General features: G+C 41.7%; 1 protein-coding gene across 1 annotated transcript in view; it reads left to right on the top strand.

The window, feature by feature from the left end:
* Positions 1 to 12,108, top strand: part of ASIC1 (acid sensing ion channel subunit 1) — a 59,429-nt gene extending 47,321 nt beyond the window's left edge. Inside the window, exons 3-10 of the mRNA XM_029287275.1 lie at positions 1,727 to 1,854; positions 2,746 to 2,896; positions 7,542 to 7,598; positions 7,713 to 7,866; positions 9,267 to 9,358; positions 9,612 to 9,691; positions 10,074 to 10,178; positions 11,974 to 12,108. Of these exons, the coding sequence (XP_029143108.1) occupies positions 1,727 to 1,854; positions 2,746 to 2,896; positions 7,542 to 7,598; positions 7,713 to 7,866; positions 9,267 to 9,358; positions 9,612 to 9,691; positions 10,074 to 10,178; positions 11,974 to 12,078 (872 nt within the window). The 3' untranslated portion in view covers positions 12,079 to 12,108. The remainder of the gene's footprint in view (positions 1 to 1,726; positions 1,855 to 2,745; positions 2,897 to 7,541; positions 7,599 to 7,712; positions 7,867 to 9,266; positions 9,359 to 9,611; positions 9,692 to 10,073; positions 10,179 to 11,973) is intronic.
* The last annotated feature ends 5,380 nt before the right edge of the window (positions 12,109 to 17,488 follow it).

The following is a 17,488-nucleotide window of genomic DNA, read 5'->3' as shown; positions in this document are numbered from 1 at the left end:
AATAACTCATGGCTTGCTCTGCACTACCCATCCCTAGACAGCCTCAGTTGGCCAAGCCTCCCCCCTCCCCTCCTCCCAAGTCTCCCTCCATTCAATCATCTCCTAGACCAGTGGTTCTTAACCTGGGCGATATCGCCCCCCAGGGGGCGATTTCATTTTTGAGGGGGGCGATGGAACAAAAAGGGGCGACGTGGGGGCGAAGGAACAAAAAGGGGGCGATATGGGGGCGATGGAGCGAGAAGGGGACACCTTTGAGACTTTTGGGGACACCTTTGAGACTTTTCCGTACAGTGAAGTAAGATGTCTTTCAAAAGGAAAGTTTGGGAATAAAGTGACGGGTGGCACCAAAATTTTTCACAGAGTTGAGATATGGGAAAAAGACTGGAAATAAATTATTTGCATCGATATGTCCAGATGACAATTTCAAAGAAAACAAAAGAAGTGTTTGCATAAATTGAAGAATTATTTCCTATGTTGTGATTGAGAGGGGGGCGATGACAACTTCCTCATTGGCTCAAGGGGGCGATTCATTCAAAAAGGTTAAGAACCACTGTCCTAGACTTGCACAACCTCATGGCACCCTCCTCTTGCCTTTCCACACTTGTTGCCTTACTCAGCCTCCCGCTCTTCGCTCCTGTCCTGCTCACCATAGCAACCAGCTTAGCAATGCCAAACAGGTAGCAGCTTCTTATCCAGAAATAGCATTTTGTTCTGTTAAGGGAGAAATGTGTTTTCCAAACTGCAGGAGGGGGTGAAGCCAGAGTCCCTAATCAAAGGTCATCAAGAGGTTACCTGGAAAGCATGTCTGCATTCCTAGCTGGCTTTCAATTTCTAGGGAGAGAGAGAGAGAGGGAGAGATGTACGGGTTCTGCCTGGTTTTAACAAAAATGCTATTAGTATCCCTGGATGTGTGCCTGGATTGAATCTCGACCTTTGCATCAGTGGGGAGGAAGACTGGCTTCTGTGAGTCTTTGGGTATTTTGATTCTGGTCAATCACAGTCCTGAAACTGCTGCATAATAGATCGAGGAATGGGACAGGGAACAGCATGCTGCCAGAAACATCTCTTTTGGTATTTACCAGCCTCCCCTTTCTGCTCGGCTTTAATGTTTTATCACATCGTTTACCTTAAAGAAATACATGGCAAGCTGGCGTGCTGCAAAGGGAACGCTCCATTTCTAGATCATCTTTATTCATTAGAAGGCCCTCTGGGCTTCCTTAGACAATGAAAACAGGAGGGGGATTGTAACTCAATGTTTCACTGCTCAGAAAAAAAACAAAACAAAGGGTAAGTCTAGAGCAGCGGTAGGCAACCTTGGCTCTTTTATGGCTCAGGAATTCTGGGAGTTGAAGTCCACGAGTCATAAAAGAGCCAAGATTGCCTACCCCTGGTCTAGAGCAAAATTCAGGCTGCAAGCTCATCCATTTGCTGGTAAATAAATGTCTGCAATTGATTTCATCTATCCTGGCAGCCATTTTGTGACAAAACCCAAAAGAGGCTCCCCAAAGGCACTCACTGGCCCAGAAAGGTTGTTAATCCCTAACACAAGGGGGAAACTATGGCAAGTGTGTGTTGAGAGGACGATAGCCCTGTAACGTCAGCATCATGCTTCTCCTTGATGAATGGACACATCTCTTGACGTTCCTTGGGATTGGAGGGTGTCAGAATGAAAGAAAGAGCCCATCTCACTTGCTCTTGCCGTGCTTTCTGTTTCTCCGTGCCACAGATGAGACATCCTTTGAAGCTGGGATTAAAGTACAGATCCACAGCCAGGATGAGCCGCCCTTCATTGACCAGCTGGGATTTGGAGTGGCACCTGGCTTCCAGACGTTTGTGTCCTGCCAAGAGCAGCGGGTCAGTTGAAGACATATTTGCTCTATTTAAAAAGTCTTCTTGTATCCATACTAAAGCGCAGGAATGGTTTTATGATTTAAGGCACTGGGCTAGGAGCAGGAGCACCTGGGTTCATATCCATCCTCAGCCATGGAAGACTCACTGAATGATTTCTCAGCACAACCTACCTCACAAGATACATTTATTGAATAAAACATGTTTTATTCATATTTTATCATGAATAAAAAATTGAAAGTGGTATTATGTATGCTGCCTTGAGTTTCTGGAAGAAAAGCAGGATAATGGGTGAATGTAAACTGATGCGGGGTGGGGGGAGAGAAACAGAAGTGTCCTGCAATGCTTTTTCTTCCGTTCTCCTTTGAAAAGAATGGCTTAAAACAGGGGTCCTCAACCTTGGCAACTTGAAGACCTGTGGACTTCAACTCCCAGAATTCCTCAGCCAGCAAAGTTGCCAAGGTTGAGGACCTCCTGGCTTAGATTGAAACATCCCTGGAATCTGATCAAGGAATCCAGGCTGAGTTCAAATGGCTAAGCAAAGGTAGGCAACCTTGGCTCTTTTATGACTCGTGGACTTCAACTCCCAGAATTCCTGAGCCAGCTCAGGAATTCTGGGAGTTGAAGTCCACGAGTCATAAAAGAGCCAAGGTTGCCTACCCCTGGGCTAATGCTACTGAGTAAGGCGCAGAGACTTTTAGAGTTGTATCCTTGTCTACGCAGGGATATGCTAGTGGTAGTATTATTTTATGTGTTTATTGCTGCCTTATTTCATTTGTAAACTCTACTGAGTCTATATATATGATGTCATCATTACAGGCCAAATAGAGCTCTTCTTTTTGTCTTAGGAAAGATTAAGGAGATATTGACCTTCTCATTCTGTCCTCTGTTGTTCAGCTTATCTACCTTCCTCCACCTTGGGGTGAATGCAAGTCAGTGACAGTGGAGTCTGAATTCTATGACACCTATAGCATCACTGCTTGTCGCATAGATTGTGAAACCCGCTACTTGGTAGAGAACTGCAACTGTCGTATGGTGCATATGCCTGGTAAGAAGGACTGATCTGAAGGGAAGCTAAGGACCAGAGTCCATAGCAGTTGTAAAAATACAGAAAAATCATCTTCTTAAAAGGAATTATTGAGCCCTTTACAAGATGAGGATTTCTCTGCTGATGTATGGAGCACACTCCATCATGTAAACACTATTTTGATAGGGTTTCCTGCCTGAGCAGGGGGTTGGACTCGATGACCTCCAAGGTCCCTTCCAACTTTATTATTATTATTATTAAATGGTGGGCTAGCATGTCACATTTACTTGTATAACAATTGATTGCCTGTGTTAATACCTGCAGAGCCCAAGGCTAAAGCTGGATTAGATATCTTTTTTAGGGTGGTCTCTAGAATGAATCAGGCATGTAGAGAACAATTACATGGCTGTAATAAATGTAATAATATTCCTCAGTTGGACTCATCTCCCAGTTTTGCATTCTCCAGAATCACTGTTCTGAATTCAAAATAGTAATGAAATAAGGTCGAGCCTCTTGAAGTTAAGATTCAGTTTGAAGCATGAGGTGGGGATGGGGGATAGGAAATGAATATTGACAGTTAAGTGTAGTCATATTGGAGATACCAGTACATCAGTAAAAGAGGGGTCAAGCAGATGCTGTGCTGAAACTCTGCATAGGCTAGTAATCCTCTGCCCAGCTTCAGTCCAATTCTTAACCAAGTCAGTTGACTGCTGATAGTGCTGGACAGCTCCTCTTGCAGACCAAAGTGGAGCAAGCTATTGCTAACTCTCAAATATCCAGCAAACACCACAGTCCAGAATGACAGCCCTGTCAACCATTTCAGTTTAATAAGCAAGCAGGAAACGAAAATCAGATTGAGTCATAAAGCACAAGATTTATAGTGTAGAACAGGGGTGTCAAACTCGCAACGTCATGTGACGTGTCTCAACGTTTCGTGACTTCTTTTCCATTGCTGGCAATGGGGTGGGCGCAGTTTCGGCATGACGCATCCAGCCCGTGGGCCGGCAGTTTGACACCCCTGGTGCAGAAGGTCCCAGTTCCTCAGTTGGAAAAAAAGGAGCCTCTGCAGATTTTACTCTGCTAGCCGTTGCTGACTATAAAGGGCAATGCTCATCCCCATTTCAAGGCCACTGACTGTCCGAAGATGTTTCTGCAGTCATGTGACCAGCATGATGTCGCAGAGCGCTGTTTCTTCCCGGCCAAAGTGATACCTATTTATCTACTCGCATTTGCATGCTTTCAAACTACTAGATGGGCAGGAGTTGGGCGAAGATGGCGGCTCACCCTGTTGCATGATGCTTGGGTCTCAAACCCAGGCTGTTGGCTTTCCAGCTGACAAGCCCAGTGTCCTCTAGCCATAGCACCACCCAACACTCAACTGGGCCTCCAGTTTAAAAATTTTCAGGTAGCAGCAGTAGGATTACTGTTGCAATCAAAAACAATATTGCATTGGGGGTGTCAAACTGGCGGCCTGTGGGCTGAATGCATTGCGTGCAGGCCACGCCTACCCCAGCTCCGCAAAAAAGTTGCGATACATCACGATACATTATATGATGTGATCGAGTTTGATACCCATGCACTAAATGAACCAATATAAGAATGTGCCATGTTAATCTGCATAATATATTCAGCTGTGGAATTAACTGTTGTAGGTTTTCAATTCCTTAGATGATTATGATGGTGATGAGATATATATATATATATATGTACCACCTTTCCTCTTATACTGGGAACCAAGGCCAATGTACAAAAGAATATGAAACAATCTTCTGTTGCTGCTTCTAAGCCATTTTACTGCATTACCTTCTTCATATGAGAAAAGCTGGCAAATCAGTATCGTATACTTGATTTCATAACATCTAATAAACAGTCCAATTTGGTGCATGATGACATAATTAAGCTCAAATTGAACCACCTACAAGTGAAAAAAAATTGCTGAAGTCATGTGAACATTCCTAAAAAAAAGCTGAAATAAATCATATCGTTACACGGGTTAGCTTTTTTCAAATTGTTGATTTCCACATACTTCATCACAATTTCCACCATGTCCTCACAGAATAATATGCTAATTCATATGATAATGTGTAGTCTACCTAGTCTGTGCTACACACCTAAATAGCTCTAACTTCATAGAAGTATGGTTGTGCAATAATCTATATTCAGAATGCTATTTTCTCAACACATGAATATTTTCATTTATTTTCGAAGAAATTACCAACATTGCCCCAAAGCAATGGAAGTAAGGCCTTTTTTACAGTTGCTGAAAATATTCTTTAAAAGTGCTTCTTATTATGTTTCATCTCTAATTATGACTTTCCCTAATTGAGCCACTCCCATTCTCTAGTTCTAAGGCATGCTTTAACAGATCCCAGGGCTCTTTCAACCACTCCACCTTGATCTGTACAGAGTCTGTCTTGTTAATGAGAATACCTCTTCCAAATATGTAATTAGCATAATCATAACAAGGAAGTGAATTAATTATTTCACTCAGCTGCATCTCATAGGGAGGAGTAGGCAGAATAGCATAGACAAACAATGAGAAAATGAGAGGAGAGTATTTTTCAGATTACATTTCAAACCTGACTAGAAATTGATATGGTATCATTATTTTGGATAGATGATAGACAAGTAAGGATATGGATCAATGCAGAGATTTGAATTCAGTTTTGCTTGTATAATGCAACACTGTATTCAGATTGAGTGTAGGTTTTGTCTAAAAAGGTTACCTTGAGATGCAGAGAAAAAACAGCCACTGACAATATCTTCATTAACTGTACCATTTTTAATCGGATACACTGTTTGCATAATGTATTAAAACAACATTTGCTCTCTATGGAAAATTGAGGACCAGTTTCTATAACCAGAGCAGCTCAGCTCTAAAGCTTTCCCTCGATTATTTTAAGTAGGACACCTAGTATTAGAATACATCCCCTAAGAAGGAAAATGTGTTCCTTTTTCAAAGTGTGAGGATGAAAAGCACTAAGATTAGATTTTCTTCTGCTTAGTTTTTTTTTTCTGTATCTAGAATTTAGGAAACGGGAATAATGTCACTACAGGTAGACCTCGCTTAATAATCTCACTATTTAGTGATTGTTGAAAGTTACGACGGTGTTGAAAAAGTAGCTTTACAACCAGCCCTTTGTACTTAGGACTGTCACAATGTCTCTACAGTCCTGTGATCGAGATTTCTGCACTTTGCAACTAACAGTTGTTTACAACTGTTGCAGAGTTCTGCGTTCACGTGATCACCGTCTGCATGCTTAACAGTTGGCTTCCAACAAGCAAAGTCAATTGAGAAGTCAGCAGTAAAATCGTAAGATGTCGTCATGTGATGTCTTGCTTAACCACCACATCACTTAGCAACAGAATTGCTGGTCCCAATTGTGTTTGTTAATCAAGAGCCACCAGTAAAGGGTTTTCTCTTATTTCTAGCTATAATACAGAATCTGGAACATAGAAGGTTCATAGAGAAGGGAATCTGGCAAATAATTTCTGCATTGCGTGGATATTCCAGATATAAAAGCAACAGAAGACACTGTAAGGCTCACTGTCACATTAAAGGAAGGTTCGTAGCCCAGTAATAATAGAAGACCTGTTTTCTGCACAGAACGGTCCAGGTTTAATCGCTGGGGCTGAAAAAAAATGATACATGAAAAAAATGGCGTGCCAGTGAGTTGCAGTTCTGTCATTTCCTACTGTGAATTCCTAGGACAGGGTTAATTTCAACTAGTAAATATATTTCAGCTTTAAATATGCTCCACAAAGAAAGATGGAGAGGCAGCATTTCTAGAAATAAATACAGCAACAAAATCAAGATGGCCCCAAATATACGTTCTCCTCCTTTTTATTCAACTGTTTATGTATTATACATGTTAGACCTCTCATAAAATCCATTTCTGTAAGGGTGGTACTGGCCCTTTAAACTATGGTGCTGACCTAATAAAAATACAGCTACACAACATCAACAATAATTCCAGACTTACCAAATCATACATTGAAAAACTCCAACAGCATAATATAATACAAGGACAATCATTAAAACCTAAGTATTATCTTTTTAGCCCAAAAGGGGAAAAATTGACTTGGTTCCTTACCAAAAGGCGATGATAGAAATATACTGTTTATGTTTATACACACATACACTTTTTCGCTCACCTAATACCATATCATAACTTGTATGCAGATGTGCATATATTTAAGAATGTACATATAACCTGCCATACATCACACTCCAAATAGAATAGAATAGAATGCCAGTAGAATACCAAGATAAAATAACCTTCAGCACTTTGAGCTCCTTAACACAAGACAAGATATAAAACAAGTGAAGATTTAAACTAAATAACTTACCGGTAAATTGTTTGACTCTAAAATAAGACACCCTGTTTGTAAAATTATTTGATTCCCTCAATCATTTGCACCTTTCAGACATGCTTGTAAAAACTTTCCTCCCTCCTTCCAACAGAAGGAAAGCAGGATGGAGAAGGGTGAGGGGAGAGATTTGTTGCACTGAGAAGAAAAGGAACAAGAGTGTGGAGAACAATACGAGAGAGAGAGGGGGGGGTGTTCCTATTTAGATATTAAGCGTGGAAATTCAGCAAGAATGAACTCTGCCTTAAATAGCTGCTCACATCAAAGCATAACATCACTTCGTGTTGTTTTGTAGGCGATGCTCCCTACTGCACCCCTGAGCAGTACAAAGAATGTGCAGATCCCGCCCTTGGTAAGGACCAATAAACATCACCTCTCAAGTCTCTTAAAATGAGATATTATGAACTGTTTTGGTATTTTGTTATTTGAAACCATTGTGACTTCTCCCTTCCTTTGGGATCTCCAGACTTCTTAGTGGAGCGAGACAATGATTATTGTGTATGTGAGATGCCTTGCAACGTCACACGCTATGGTAAAGAGCTGTCCATGGTGAAGATTCCTAGCAAGGCCTCAGCCAAGTATTTGGCCAAGAAATACAACAAGAGTGAACAGTACATTGGGTGAGGTTTTTTTTTCCCTCTGGCTGAGTTTTGTCCAACCCATCTATTACCATGTTTTTCTGCACTTCCCCTTCCTGTCCTCACTAACTGGTCAAAACAGAAACAATTAAGACACCAGCATCCACCATCAGGGCAAATCTGTAAGTATTGTAGAGATAGCCCAGAGATTTAGAACTGAGGGACAGCGCTGGAGAGAGGCAAATGAGGAAAGACCAGATAAGACAGCCATGGAGTGAAGAAGGCACTGTTTCTTCCTATTAAAAACAATTTTCTTAGCCAGTGGAAGTACTCCAGGAGAACATTTCTTCCTTTCCCAGCTGATGAACAGGCATTCGAGTTCTCATATTATGTCCAGTTTTCCCCTCCCTAGATCAGGAATCCCTGTGCTCAATCATTCAAGCTCTGGTCATCACACATCTGGACTACTGCAATGCACTTTACATGGGGCTACCCTTGAGGAGCATTCAGAACTACGACTGGTGCAGAGTATGGCAGCGTGGCAATCTTCAAGGCTCCTAGAGTGAGCCATATTATACCCATGAGGTGCCCTGATTGCCAGTCTGGTTCCGGGTGCAATTCAAGATGTCGGTGATCACCTTTAAAGCCTGCACGTCATGGGTCCAGATTATCTGAGGAACTATCTCACCCCAGTGGGACTGGCCCGCTTCACCCATGCTGGCAGAGGGGGCATGCTGCAAACCCCGTTGGTTAAGGAATTCTGGCTGGTGGGGTCCAGGAGAAGAGCCTTCTCTTCTGTGGCTCCTACCCTTTGGAACATCTTGTCCCGCAAGGTGACAGCCTTCCACAAAAGATGAAGATCTGGCTCTGCCAGATGGCTTGGTGCCCCATTGGGGGAGCATCACACTGGAGTGGTTGATGAACCAATAGAAGATTCCATCTCCCCCCCCCGCACAACTTGCCCCCTCCCCATCTTTAATTATAATTGTATTTTTATTGTTATTAGTAATATTTTCTCATGGTTTTATTGTTTTTAATGTTGTGAGCCACCAGAGTTGCCATCTTTGCTTATAATTTCATTTTATTGTTATTAGTAATATTTCTCATGGTTTTATTGTTTTTAATATGGGAGGGAGGGAGGGAGGGAGGGAGAAAATGATTGATAGAAAGTTAGATAAGGTTCCCATCTCTTTTTGGGGTCAATCCTGTTCTTCTACATATCCTGTGATGATTCCACAAAAAGCTGTAATCATCATTTGTGTCTTTAAGTCTATACATGCAAGTGTGTGTATCTGTTCTCACTTCTGCGGCAATGGATGCTTGTATTTCTGAGTTGGTCATTAGTCAAAACTCCAAACCTGGGCATAGGGTCTAGTTACAGGATTCTTTGGTGGGCAGGTTTCAAAGTTTGGCTCCCTTTCACTTCCCTTCATCGTATGCAGGGAGAACATCCTGGTTCTGGACATTTTCTTTGAGGCTTTGAACTATGAAACTATTGAGCAGAAGAAAGCATATGAAGTAGCTGGACTGCTGGGTGAGATCACTTTTTTTCTGACTGCTAGTTGGAGCAGATTCTATAGATGCCAGACTTCCAGGGCAGGGGTGACCTTCGGGGCTGACGTCAATGTAATGCAACATCTTCATGTTCCCCCTTTCCCCTCAATGTGGGTTGGCATAACTGGGGTTTACCCAGAGAGGGAAATTATTCTACTTAAGGAGCATGCCAAGATTAGGGATTGGGATGCATCTAAAGACCTGACATATGTCTTCCTGTCTCTCCCATGCAGGTGACATTGGGGGACAGATGGGGCTGTTTATTGGGGCCAGTTTACTGACTGTGCTTGAGCTTTTTGACTATGCCTATGAGGTGAGTTTTGGTCACTGTTTAACATGAGGGAAAGGAACACAACTTATGGCTTATAAGAAGGTATCCAGTAAACATATGCTGTAATTCAGTTCTGAAGCAAACTTTTAAGTTCTCTTCAATAAGAAAAAAGTTTTAAGTTTTAACAATAAACTGAGTCAATAGGAAAGTGATTCTTCATCATACTTCACTGAAATACACCATTTTCAGAATTTCACTTCTATGTAGGGGTCACCTACCTAAAGCTCATTCCAATGTGGTAATTAGTGTTACAGCTCAATCATATGGAATTTTATTCACTGACATACTGTATGTACATAAGAATTCTAAATAATCCCAATTACTAGTTCCCAATGATGAACATTTCCTCTTGTTCAATCTCTAGGTTATTAAGTTCCACCTTTGTCGCCGTGACAAGTGTGAGAAGAAACACAAAGGGAATAACAGTGACAAGGGTGTTGCCCTGAGCCTGGATGATGTGAAGCGCCATGTAAGTGTCTACACCTCATAACGTAGTACATTCCCTTGTCGTCTGCCAAGTGGATGTCCTGGCTACACTCTCTAGGATCACTGAGTTTGTATCGTTTTAATTGCGCCAAGCTCTCTCAACCAATAAAGAATCTACAGTTTAGTAAAGCAGTTGAGATTTCTGTTTTAGGAATCCTGACCATTACTATTGCCCTCTGGCAGAATTACACTTCCCATAATCCCATACAGCAGGGAATCCAATTCTAGTTATTTACATCTACAATATTAATTAAATATTAGGTTACGTTTGCTATGCCCCTAACTTTCAGGATAAATAACCTTACAATAAATTCAGTAAATAACCAGAAGCCATTTAAAAGCTCAATTATCAATTCAGCTTTTCTACACCTGTCCATGCTGCCTTGTGGTGGCTTATCATGGCTAAGGATTTCTCCCCACCATTATCTACTGAGCCCCTTAACTTTTTACCCAATCACTTTGAAAGCTAACAACAAACATACATCTAGCATGTATTTATTTTTGCAGGACAAATCTGTCTTTAACAACTAGTATAACATGCCAAAAATAAAACAGTTGAGGGGTTTATATTCTAGCTGTGTTGCTACCCCTGACAGAAGAGCCAGATTGTTACAGCTTTACAAAGGCTCAAGAGGTTGGAGCCATGTGGACCTCAAGGGGAATGCGGTTCTACAGGGTAAATGCAGCTACCAAGGCAGATTTCCTGGGTCCTACAAGATGCTGCTGCTGTGGGAGTATCCAAAGCCTTTATTCCCTTTATCTATACCAGTGATGGCGAACCTTTTAGAGACTGAGTGCCCAAACTGCAACCCAAAACCCACTTATGCATCGTCGAGTGCTGGGTGGGCGTGGCCCATTAGCTGGGTGTTGCCAATTGGGTGGGCGTGGCCCATTGGGTGGGCGTGGCTGCAGTGGTAATGGCACACTGGGTGGGGCTAAAAAGTTCAATTAATCAATTCCAACTTTGCAAGATCTTTTTTTTCCCCGCAAGTTGAAATTGATTGATTGAACTTTTTTTTTTTTTTGCACATGGCGGCGGAGGCCTAAAGCGAAAAGGTTTTATAAAACCCAGCTGAAGGCCTAGGACTGGGGCGATGGCGCATGTGCCCACAGAGAGGGCTCTGAGTGCCGCCTCTGGCACCCGTGCCATAGGTTCGCCACCACTGATCTATACAATTTGAGGCAGGCTACTAATATGGTTCCATGGCCATTTACATCAGCCTCCTCTAAGAATGGACTACCACAACCTCTCCTATAATGTGCACTGCAAGAGTTGAAGTCTTTTCGCAATGTCAGATTTCTAACTATGTGATATAAAAACCCTGTCATTCTGCCCTCCTGACTAGCAGCAGCATCCAACAAACTGTGCCAAGTGGTACAAAAAAAATCCAATTAGGGAACAGTAACATGATTCCTAGTTCATGTTGGAGCACTGGTAGAGAGAGACAGGAAGCTATCTGCAGCAAAGTATCTTACCTTCTTGAGCTACTTTAATGAAACAAGACCAATCTCTCAAAGTCTTGTGACAGATGATGAGGAATGCCTAGGGCAGGGGTAGGCAACCTTGGCTCTTTTATGACTCGTGGACTTCAACTCCCAGAATTCCTGAGCCAGCACAGCTGTTTAGCTGGTTTTTTTTCAGTTCCTATACCATCTCCCCCTCCATGCCACGGAGTCTAGACCTAGGGTCCCATTTTATCAATGGTTCTTGTTTACCATGCTACTTTCATGTCCATTCTCTTTATGTTCCTTTTTGCTTTTCCTCTCCACCTTTCCAGAATCCATGTGAGAATATCCGAGGCCATCCAGCAGGCATGACATACGCAGCCAACATCCTACCTCACCACCCAGCCCGAGGAACCTTTGAGGATTTTACCTGTTAACTGACAACTGGATGTACAACTAACACTACCAAAGGGAAGGGGCCATGCTGAGCAGCTTTGGCCCGGCCCAGCCCGTGGACCTGCCAACCTTTTGCAGGGCCTCTATCTCAGACAACTGGGGAGGCAGCAGAATCCAGCCTCTCCTCATCCATCCGCCCCAGGCCAATGCAGCGATACGCACATGGAGCCAGCTGGACAGAGGTGAGGCTTAGCTGCCAGATCCACTCCAGTTTCTGCTCGTTCCAATGACGCCCTTGAACTTTAAATATAACAGAAGTGCTGCTGGAAGAACACCCCCCCCCCCCCCGCAGTATCCAATGGAGGTGAGGGCACAGCCTTCTCCGGTCCACAAACACTGAAGTCTTAACTATGTGTCTCTCCTTCTGTATCTGTCATGCTCCCTAACCACAGCAAGCCTTGTGTGGCAGTGGTCATTGTGTGCAAAGCCCCACCCCTCTCTCTTTTAACCCGAATGCCAAGAAGAATCTACAGGAACAGATAGAGCCAGACTGTTTCTGTGGCATTCTCTTTGTAGAGGCTACTTATCTATCCAAGGAAGTGCTGCTTCAGTTCTCTTCCCTTCCCCTTCTGACTGTGCACTGTGGGAGGCCAGTGGTCATAGCCTTCCCCGGAGCAAGACTGCGATTGAACTGGGAGAGCCACTTCCATAGGATGTGCCATCATCTGCTCATCTCATCCAACTGGGCAGCTTCTCATTTGACCTGGCCTGGACTCTTGCTCTTCTTTGAGCCCTTGCCTATTCCATCCATCACCTCAGCCCTCCATGAGAAAGGCAGGTAGCAAAGCTGTTCCAAAGGTTACAACATTCGCATGATGAGCTGCCTGGGCCCCTTCTGTGCATGTTATTAGGAAAGATGTGACCACTCTTAAAGTAGTGAGGTTCCGAGACAAGTCTACCATTTCACATAATTCTCCATATTGTACAAAAGAGATTTTTCCAAAGAAGTCATGCTTCAGGGTCTGTAGCTACCAATAAGAGAAGAAAGCAATGCGCCTGTCTCTTGATTTGAGCTTCCCTCTTTATTTCCTATGGTAACATGGCAACATCTAGGGTATTCCTGCAGGCAAAAATAACGCACCAACATTACTTGGGCTGGCAGAAGCTTAGCGCTTGCTTTAGCAAGAAAGAACAGAAGGGACCTTGAGGGCAACGATAAGGGTAGCTTGGTTTAGTACAGTGTGGAAATGATATTGCCCCTTAGTCTTTAAGGGCAGAAATAGTCCCTTATCACTTTCAGCCAAGACTTCATAGGTAAGGATTAAGATCCCACTCTGAGACATAGACAGAGGGTCTCCAGGCAAAATGCATACTAATGATGCAAGGCATTCCCTTATTATACATCATCAGCATCCTGCAAAACAAAAGAAGAGTTACGGGAAGACGTTTCTCTGGAATAAATTGTCAAGTCAGACTCCCTGTTTTCTCCTATTTTATAACAGTCACTATTACAACCCAGTCACAGTCAACTAGTTGGTTTTTTCAGCCATCTAGCCATGATACCAATAGTCAAGCCAAGATGAATGGTTTGCATTGGGAAGGAGCATTTGCAGACTGGGAACGATGGTGGGCATTCTAGCAAAGCCACGGGTCAGGAAGGGTGGCATGAGCTTCCTTTTTGTAGCCATTGCTTCTGTCTTGTCTTACGTCTCCTACACAACCGGTCCGTAGTGCCTGATACTTCTCCACCTGAGAAAGGCAGAGACATCAGAATGGAGGTTTGATTTCCGCCCTCCCCACCCCCCCAATTCCTGAATAGGCACCATTTCAACTCCTATTAAGAAGAGCCTGGATGTGTAGTCCTGTGATGGTAGGTCCCACAGCCTACTCAAAAGACTGACATCACCATCAGTGAAGGCGTGTCTTAACATTTCCTTCTCCAAAAATGAACTAATATGACCTTGTCTTGTAAGTGTTCCACTTACTGAATTCCAAGCCATCTTGGTGAAAAGCCTTTCAGAATTTTATCATAGGCTACAGTTTGATAAGAACGAGAGCCAGAAACAGCAGTGTGTCTTCCTCACTTTAACATTTAAAATTTGCTTCCGGTAGCAATGTGGTTAATATACTTTCTTCTCCACTGTTGCTAATTCAGCCACTCTCCAAGGAGCCCAAATCAACAGAGCTGTCCAAACTGTGATAAACACCCACTGGTATCTGGACAGGCTACGTTTGGGGAGAAATCTTTTTTTAAAAAAAAAAAAATCAGAAAAGTGAGCCTGGATTATCTGGGCTCATCTGTACTGATGTATCGATGCATGTTCAGTCTTGCTAAATAGTAGGAGATAGGGTCTATACTTTGTGCTTTATGAGCTTACAAGTATAAAGAGAAATGGGAAGCAAATGACCTTTTGATTACATTAAGGGAATTAATTCCAAGGACTGAGGAAGAAATAAGCCTCTGTGTATTTCCAGGTGTCCATTCACAACACCAAAGGATCTTGATGGTACTTGGACTTCCCACCCTCTATGTCATATAAACAAGCTGTATTTAAACTGCCTCTAAGACTCAAAGCTGCCAGATGGGGAGAAGCCCATGGTTACTGGTGTTTTTTTTCACTTTTAGAGGAACTCATTCCCCTTTCAGCCTGGGTCACACACATAGCATCTAGTGCCTGCCCCAGTCTTTGGCACATCCAGCCTCCTTTTCTTAATATTAATTTAGACCTGCTTCGTGTGCAGCACCTGGGGCCAAAGTTCTCCTTATCTTTAAGAGCTTTTGCCATACAATTGCTCTTTTTTTAAGCTTTACTTTACTTGGATCCTGATCATTCCAGAATTGAATGTATTTGTTCATTGGGTGGGCTGTTGTGTAACAGATTTCCCAAAGATATTATAATCTGCCACGGCCAATTTTTTCCCCCCACAAAACTTTCTAAAGTGTGCTTTGCCCAAAAGCATTTTGTTTATTCTGCAGTTTTTATTGGCTTCATTGTATTTTATTGCTTGTAAACTTTTGAAGATAGGGCTTACATTTTGACCTTCTGTCTCCCATTTGTCTATCCATTTTTACTATTTCATGCTCATATTATATTTCTTATATATAAAATATGATTATATACAGTATATACATATATATATACATACAGACTCGTGTGTATATGTATATATACATACATATACACAGTCACATACCCACATATATATGTCATGTCTATGTATATATCCATTCAGTAGCATTTAAAGCCTTGATATTGTGCCATTATAACTTTTTTCCAAATTACCAATCTCTGAATGCCTTCAAATGTATAAAATGTTGAATTCTCTCTGGTATATGTACTATGTACACATTTTCATAGGAAGCACAAGAAGAAGAAAAACGCATTGTATATCAAAACTTGCTCCTCTAACAAAGATATAAAGGACAAAACCAACTCCTGGAGACTCAGCCTTTTCCTCTTTCACTTTTCTGCAATCTTTTTCCCTTCCTTCCTTCTTTTTTTCTTCATGTTTTGATATCTTCCAACATAGGAACATCTAGAAGAGAGATGAAAAAGTCAAGATGGCCCCAGCAACTGTGCAATCAAATCCCTGTCCCTTTTTTGTGTACCACATACAACATAACTAAACAAGACAGGGCTCTCTCTGATTGTACAGTTGTGGCTGACATTGTGATTTCTCCACCCCAGCAGATAACTCTGCTGTGACAGCACCATACTAATATAAAGTGATGAGATCAACAAGCATCAACAAGCAAAACCAAAATAATAGCAGTTTTTTTTAAAGGCAACAATTTCGGTCAAAATATGTAATGCTGAAACTCTTCAGCAGCAAAGCAGAATAGCCTTGTTTCAAATGGTACTAGGTAAGTTTTTCAAAAAACCTCTGATTAGTTTATGTATCATGCTCAACTACTTTAACTATGTTTACTGAATACATCAGAGTTCATGCAACACAAACATTAATCATATTTTACAAACCAGAAACCATAATGGCTGTTCTCACAAAATGTAAAGCACAATAATGCTTAGTGTAATGTAGGAACATTGTCTCTCACTATGTGTATTTGTATGTGTGTGGATGCGTGAATAGATTTCAGCGTATAATATGTGGAATTACTTTAATTACATCTGAACAATGCCACCTCCATCTATATATGTTGTCAGTCAGAACAAAAGTTATTTGAAAATGCTTGGTCACCCACTGCTATTTTAACTTCAGAGTCCTTGCTCACAGAATTACAAACACATAAACTGCAAAGCTCCATTGATGCATTGAGCTAATTTCCTTTTTATAAGCATCATCATCTTAGAGAAGATGGCAGATTATTTAAAAAAAATTGAACCACAGATATATTTAGGAAAACATTTGTCACTTTTTAAGAACAGTTGTGCAAGTCATCAGCAAAACCTTTGAAACACAAATTAACCATTACATTTTAGCTTACTGTGTTGGGCAAATCCAACTCAAGTTATTAATTTAACATTCAGGATGTTTATCAGAAAACTACAATAAGTAAATGATGATAACTTTATGGGAACATTAATGGAAGGAGATCATTTCACCTGCATCTTGAACACTTCATGGTGTCATCTGTCATTGTGGAAAACAAAATGCTGTCCTGAATAAATCTGATTCAACATAGATTTTTGTTATGTACCCTGTCGTTTTCAAGTTGACACTAATGTCATCCTTTTAGGAGACAGCTGTATTTTTTATATCACTACAGTACTGTAAGTGGAAAATCTGTATGTTGCTGGCATAGCACACATCCTCATAAAAACACATTTAGACTGCCCAGCAATGGCAATCACCATTTATGTATCAACTGATATCATTAATGACTTTACTTTGTGCTCTGGATCTTCACTGCAATTTGCCACTCAGAATTAATTGTCCCACTTAGTAGCATAGAACACACACAGGATAATGTAAGCAGGATCAGAACAGGGGGAGCCTTCCTTAACCTAATGCCATCTGCAGTTAATGAGCTATGCAGGCTGAGAATCTTAGGATTTGTTTTTCTCAACTTTTATGACTTGAATAGTGAAATAGATATAATAAATAGCACCTCATTAAGTCTCTTGAAATTCCTCCAATTTTAATATCTTGCCTGCAACAGCTAAAACCAGATAATCTTGAGTCTCCTGCCAATCTGAACTATTTGATGATGAGCTACATTTAACTCAGGGCATCTCATGTTATTAGTGGTGTTCCTTGTGCTCTTCTCCACAAAGAGTTTTCAGAACCATGACTCAGATTTGGTCTGATGCCCCAAACAAACCCACTATTCTTACCATCCTTGGAGGCTGATTATGTAAACTGTTAGACCCTAGAGTTACAAATGGACAATGAGGTGGTCGCATTTGCTAATACTAAAATTTTGATAAGATATGTCCTCAATACCTAGTGATTCTAGGCCAATTTTTTTACCTTTTTCATGCATAAGCT

Source organism: Protobothrops mucrosquamatus, unplaced genomic scaffold (assembly GCF_001527695.2).
Source record: "Protobothrops mucrosquamatus isolate PMUCROS unplaced genomic scaffold, P.Mucros_1.0 scaffold_282, whole genome shotgun sequence".
In the NCBI taxonomy this organism is placed as follows: Eukaryota; Metazoa; Chordata; class Lepidosauria; order Squamata; family Viperidae; genus Protobothrops; species Protobothrops mucrosquamatus.
The sequence above is the reverse complement of the archived record's forward strand: the minus strand, read 5'-3'. Positions and strand labels throughout refer to the sequence as shown.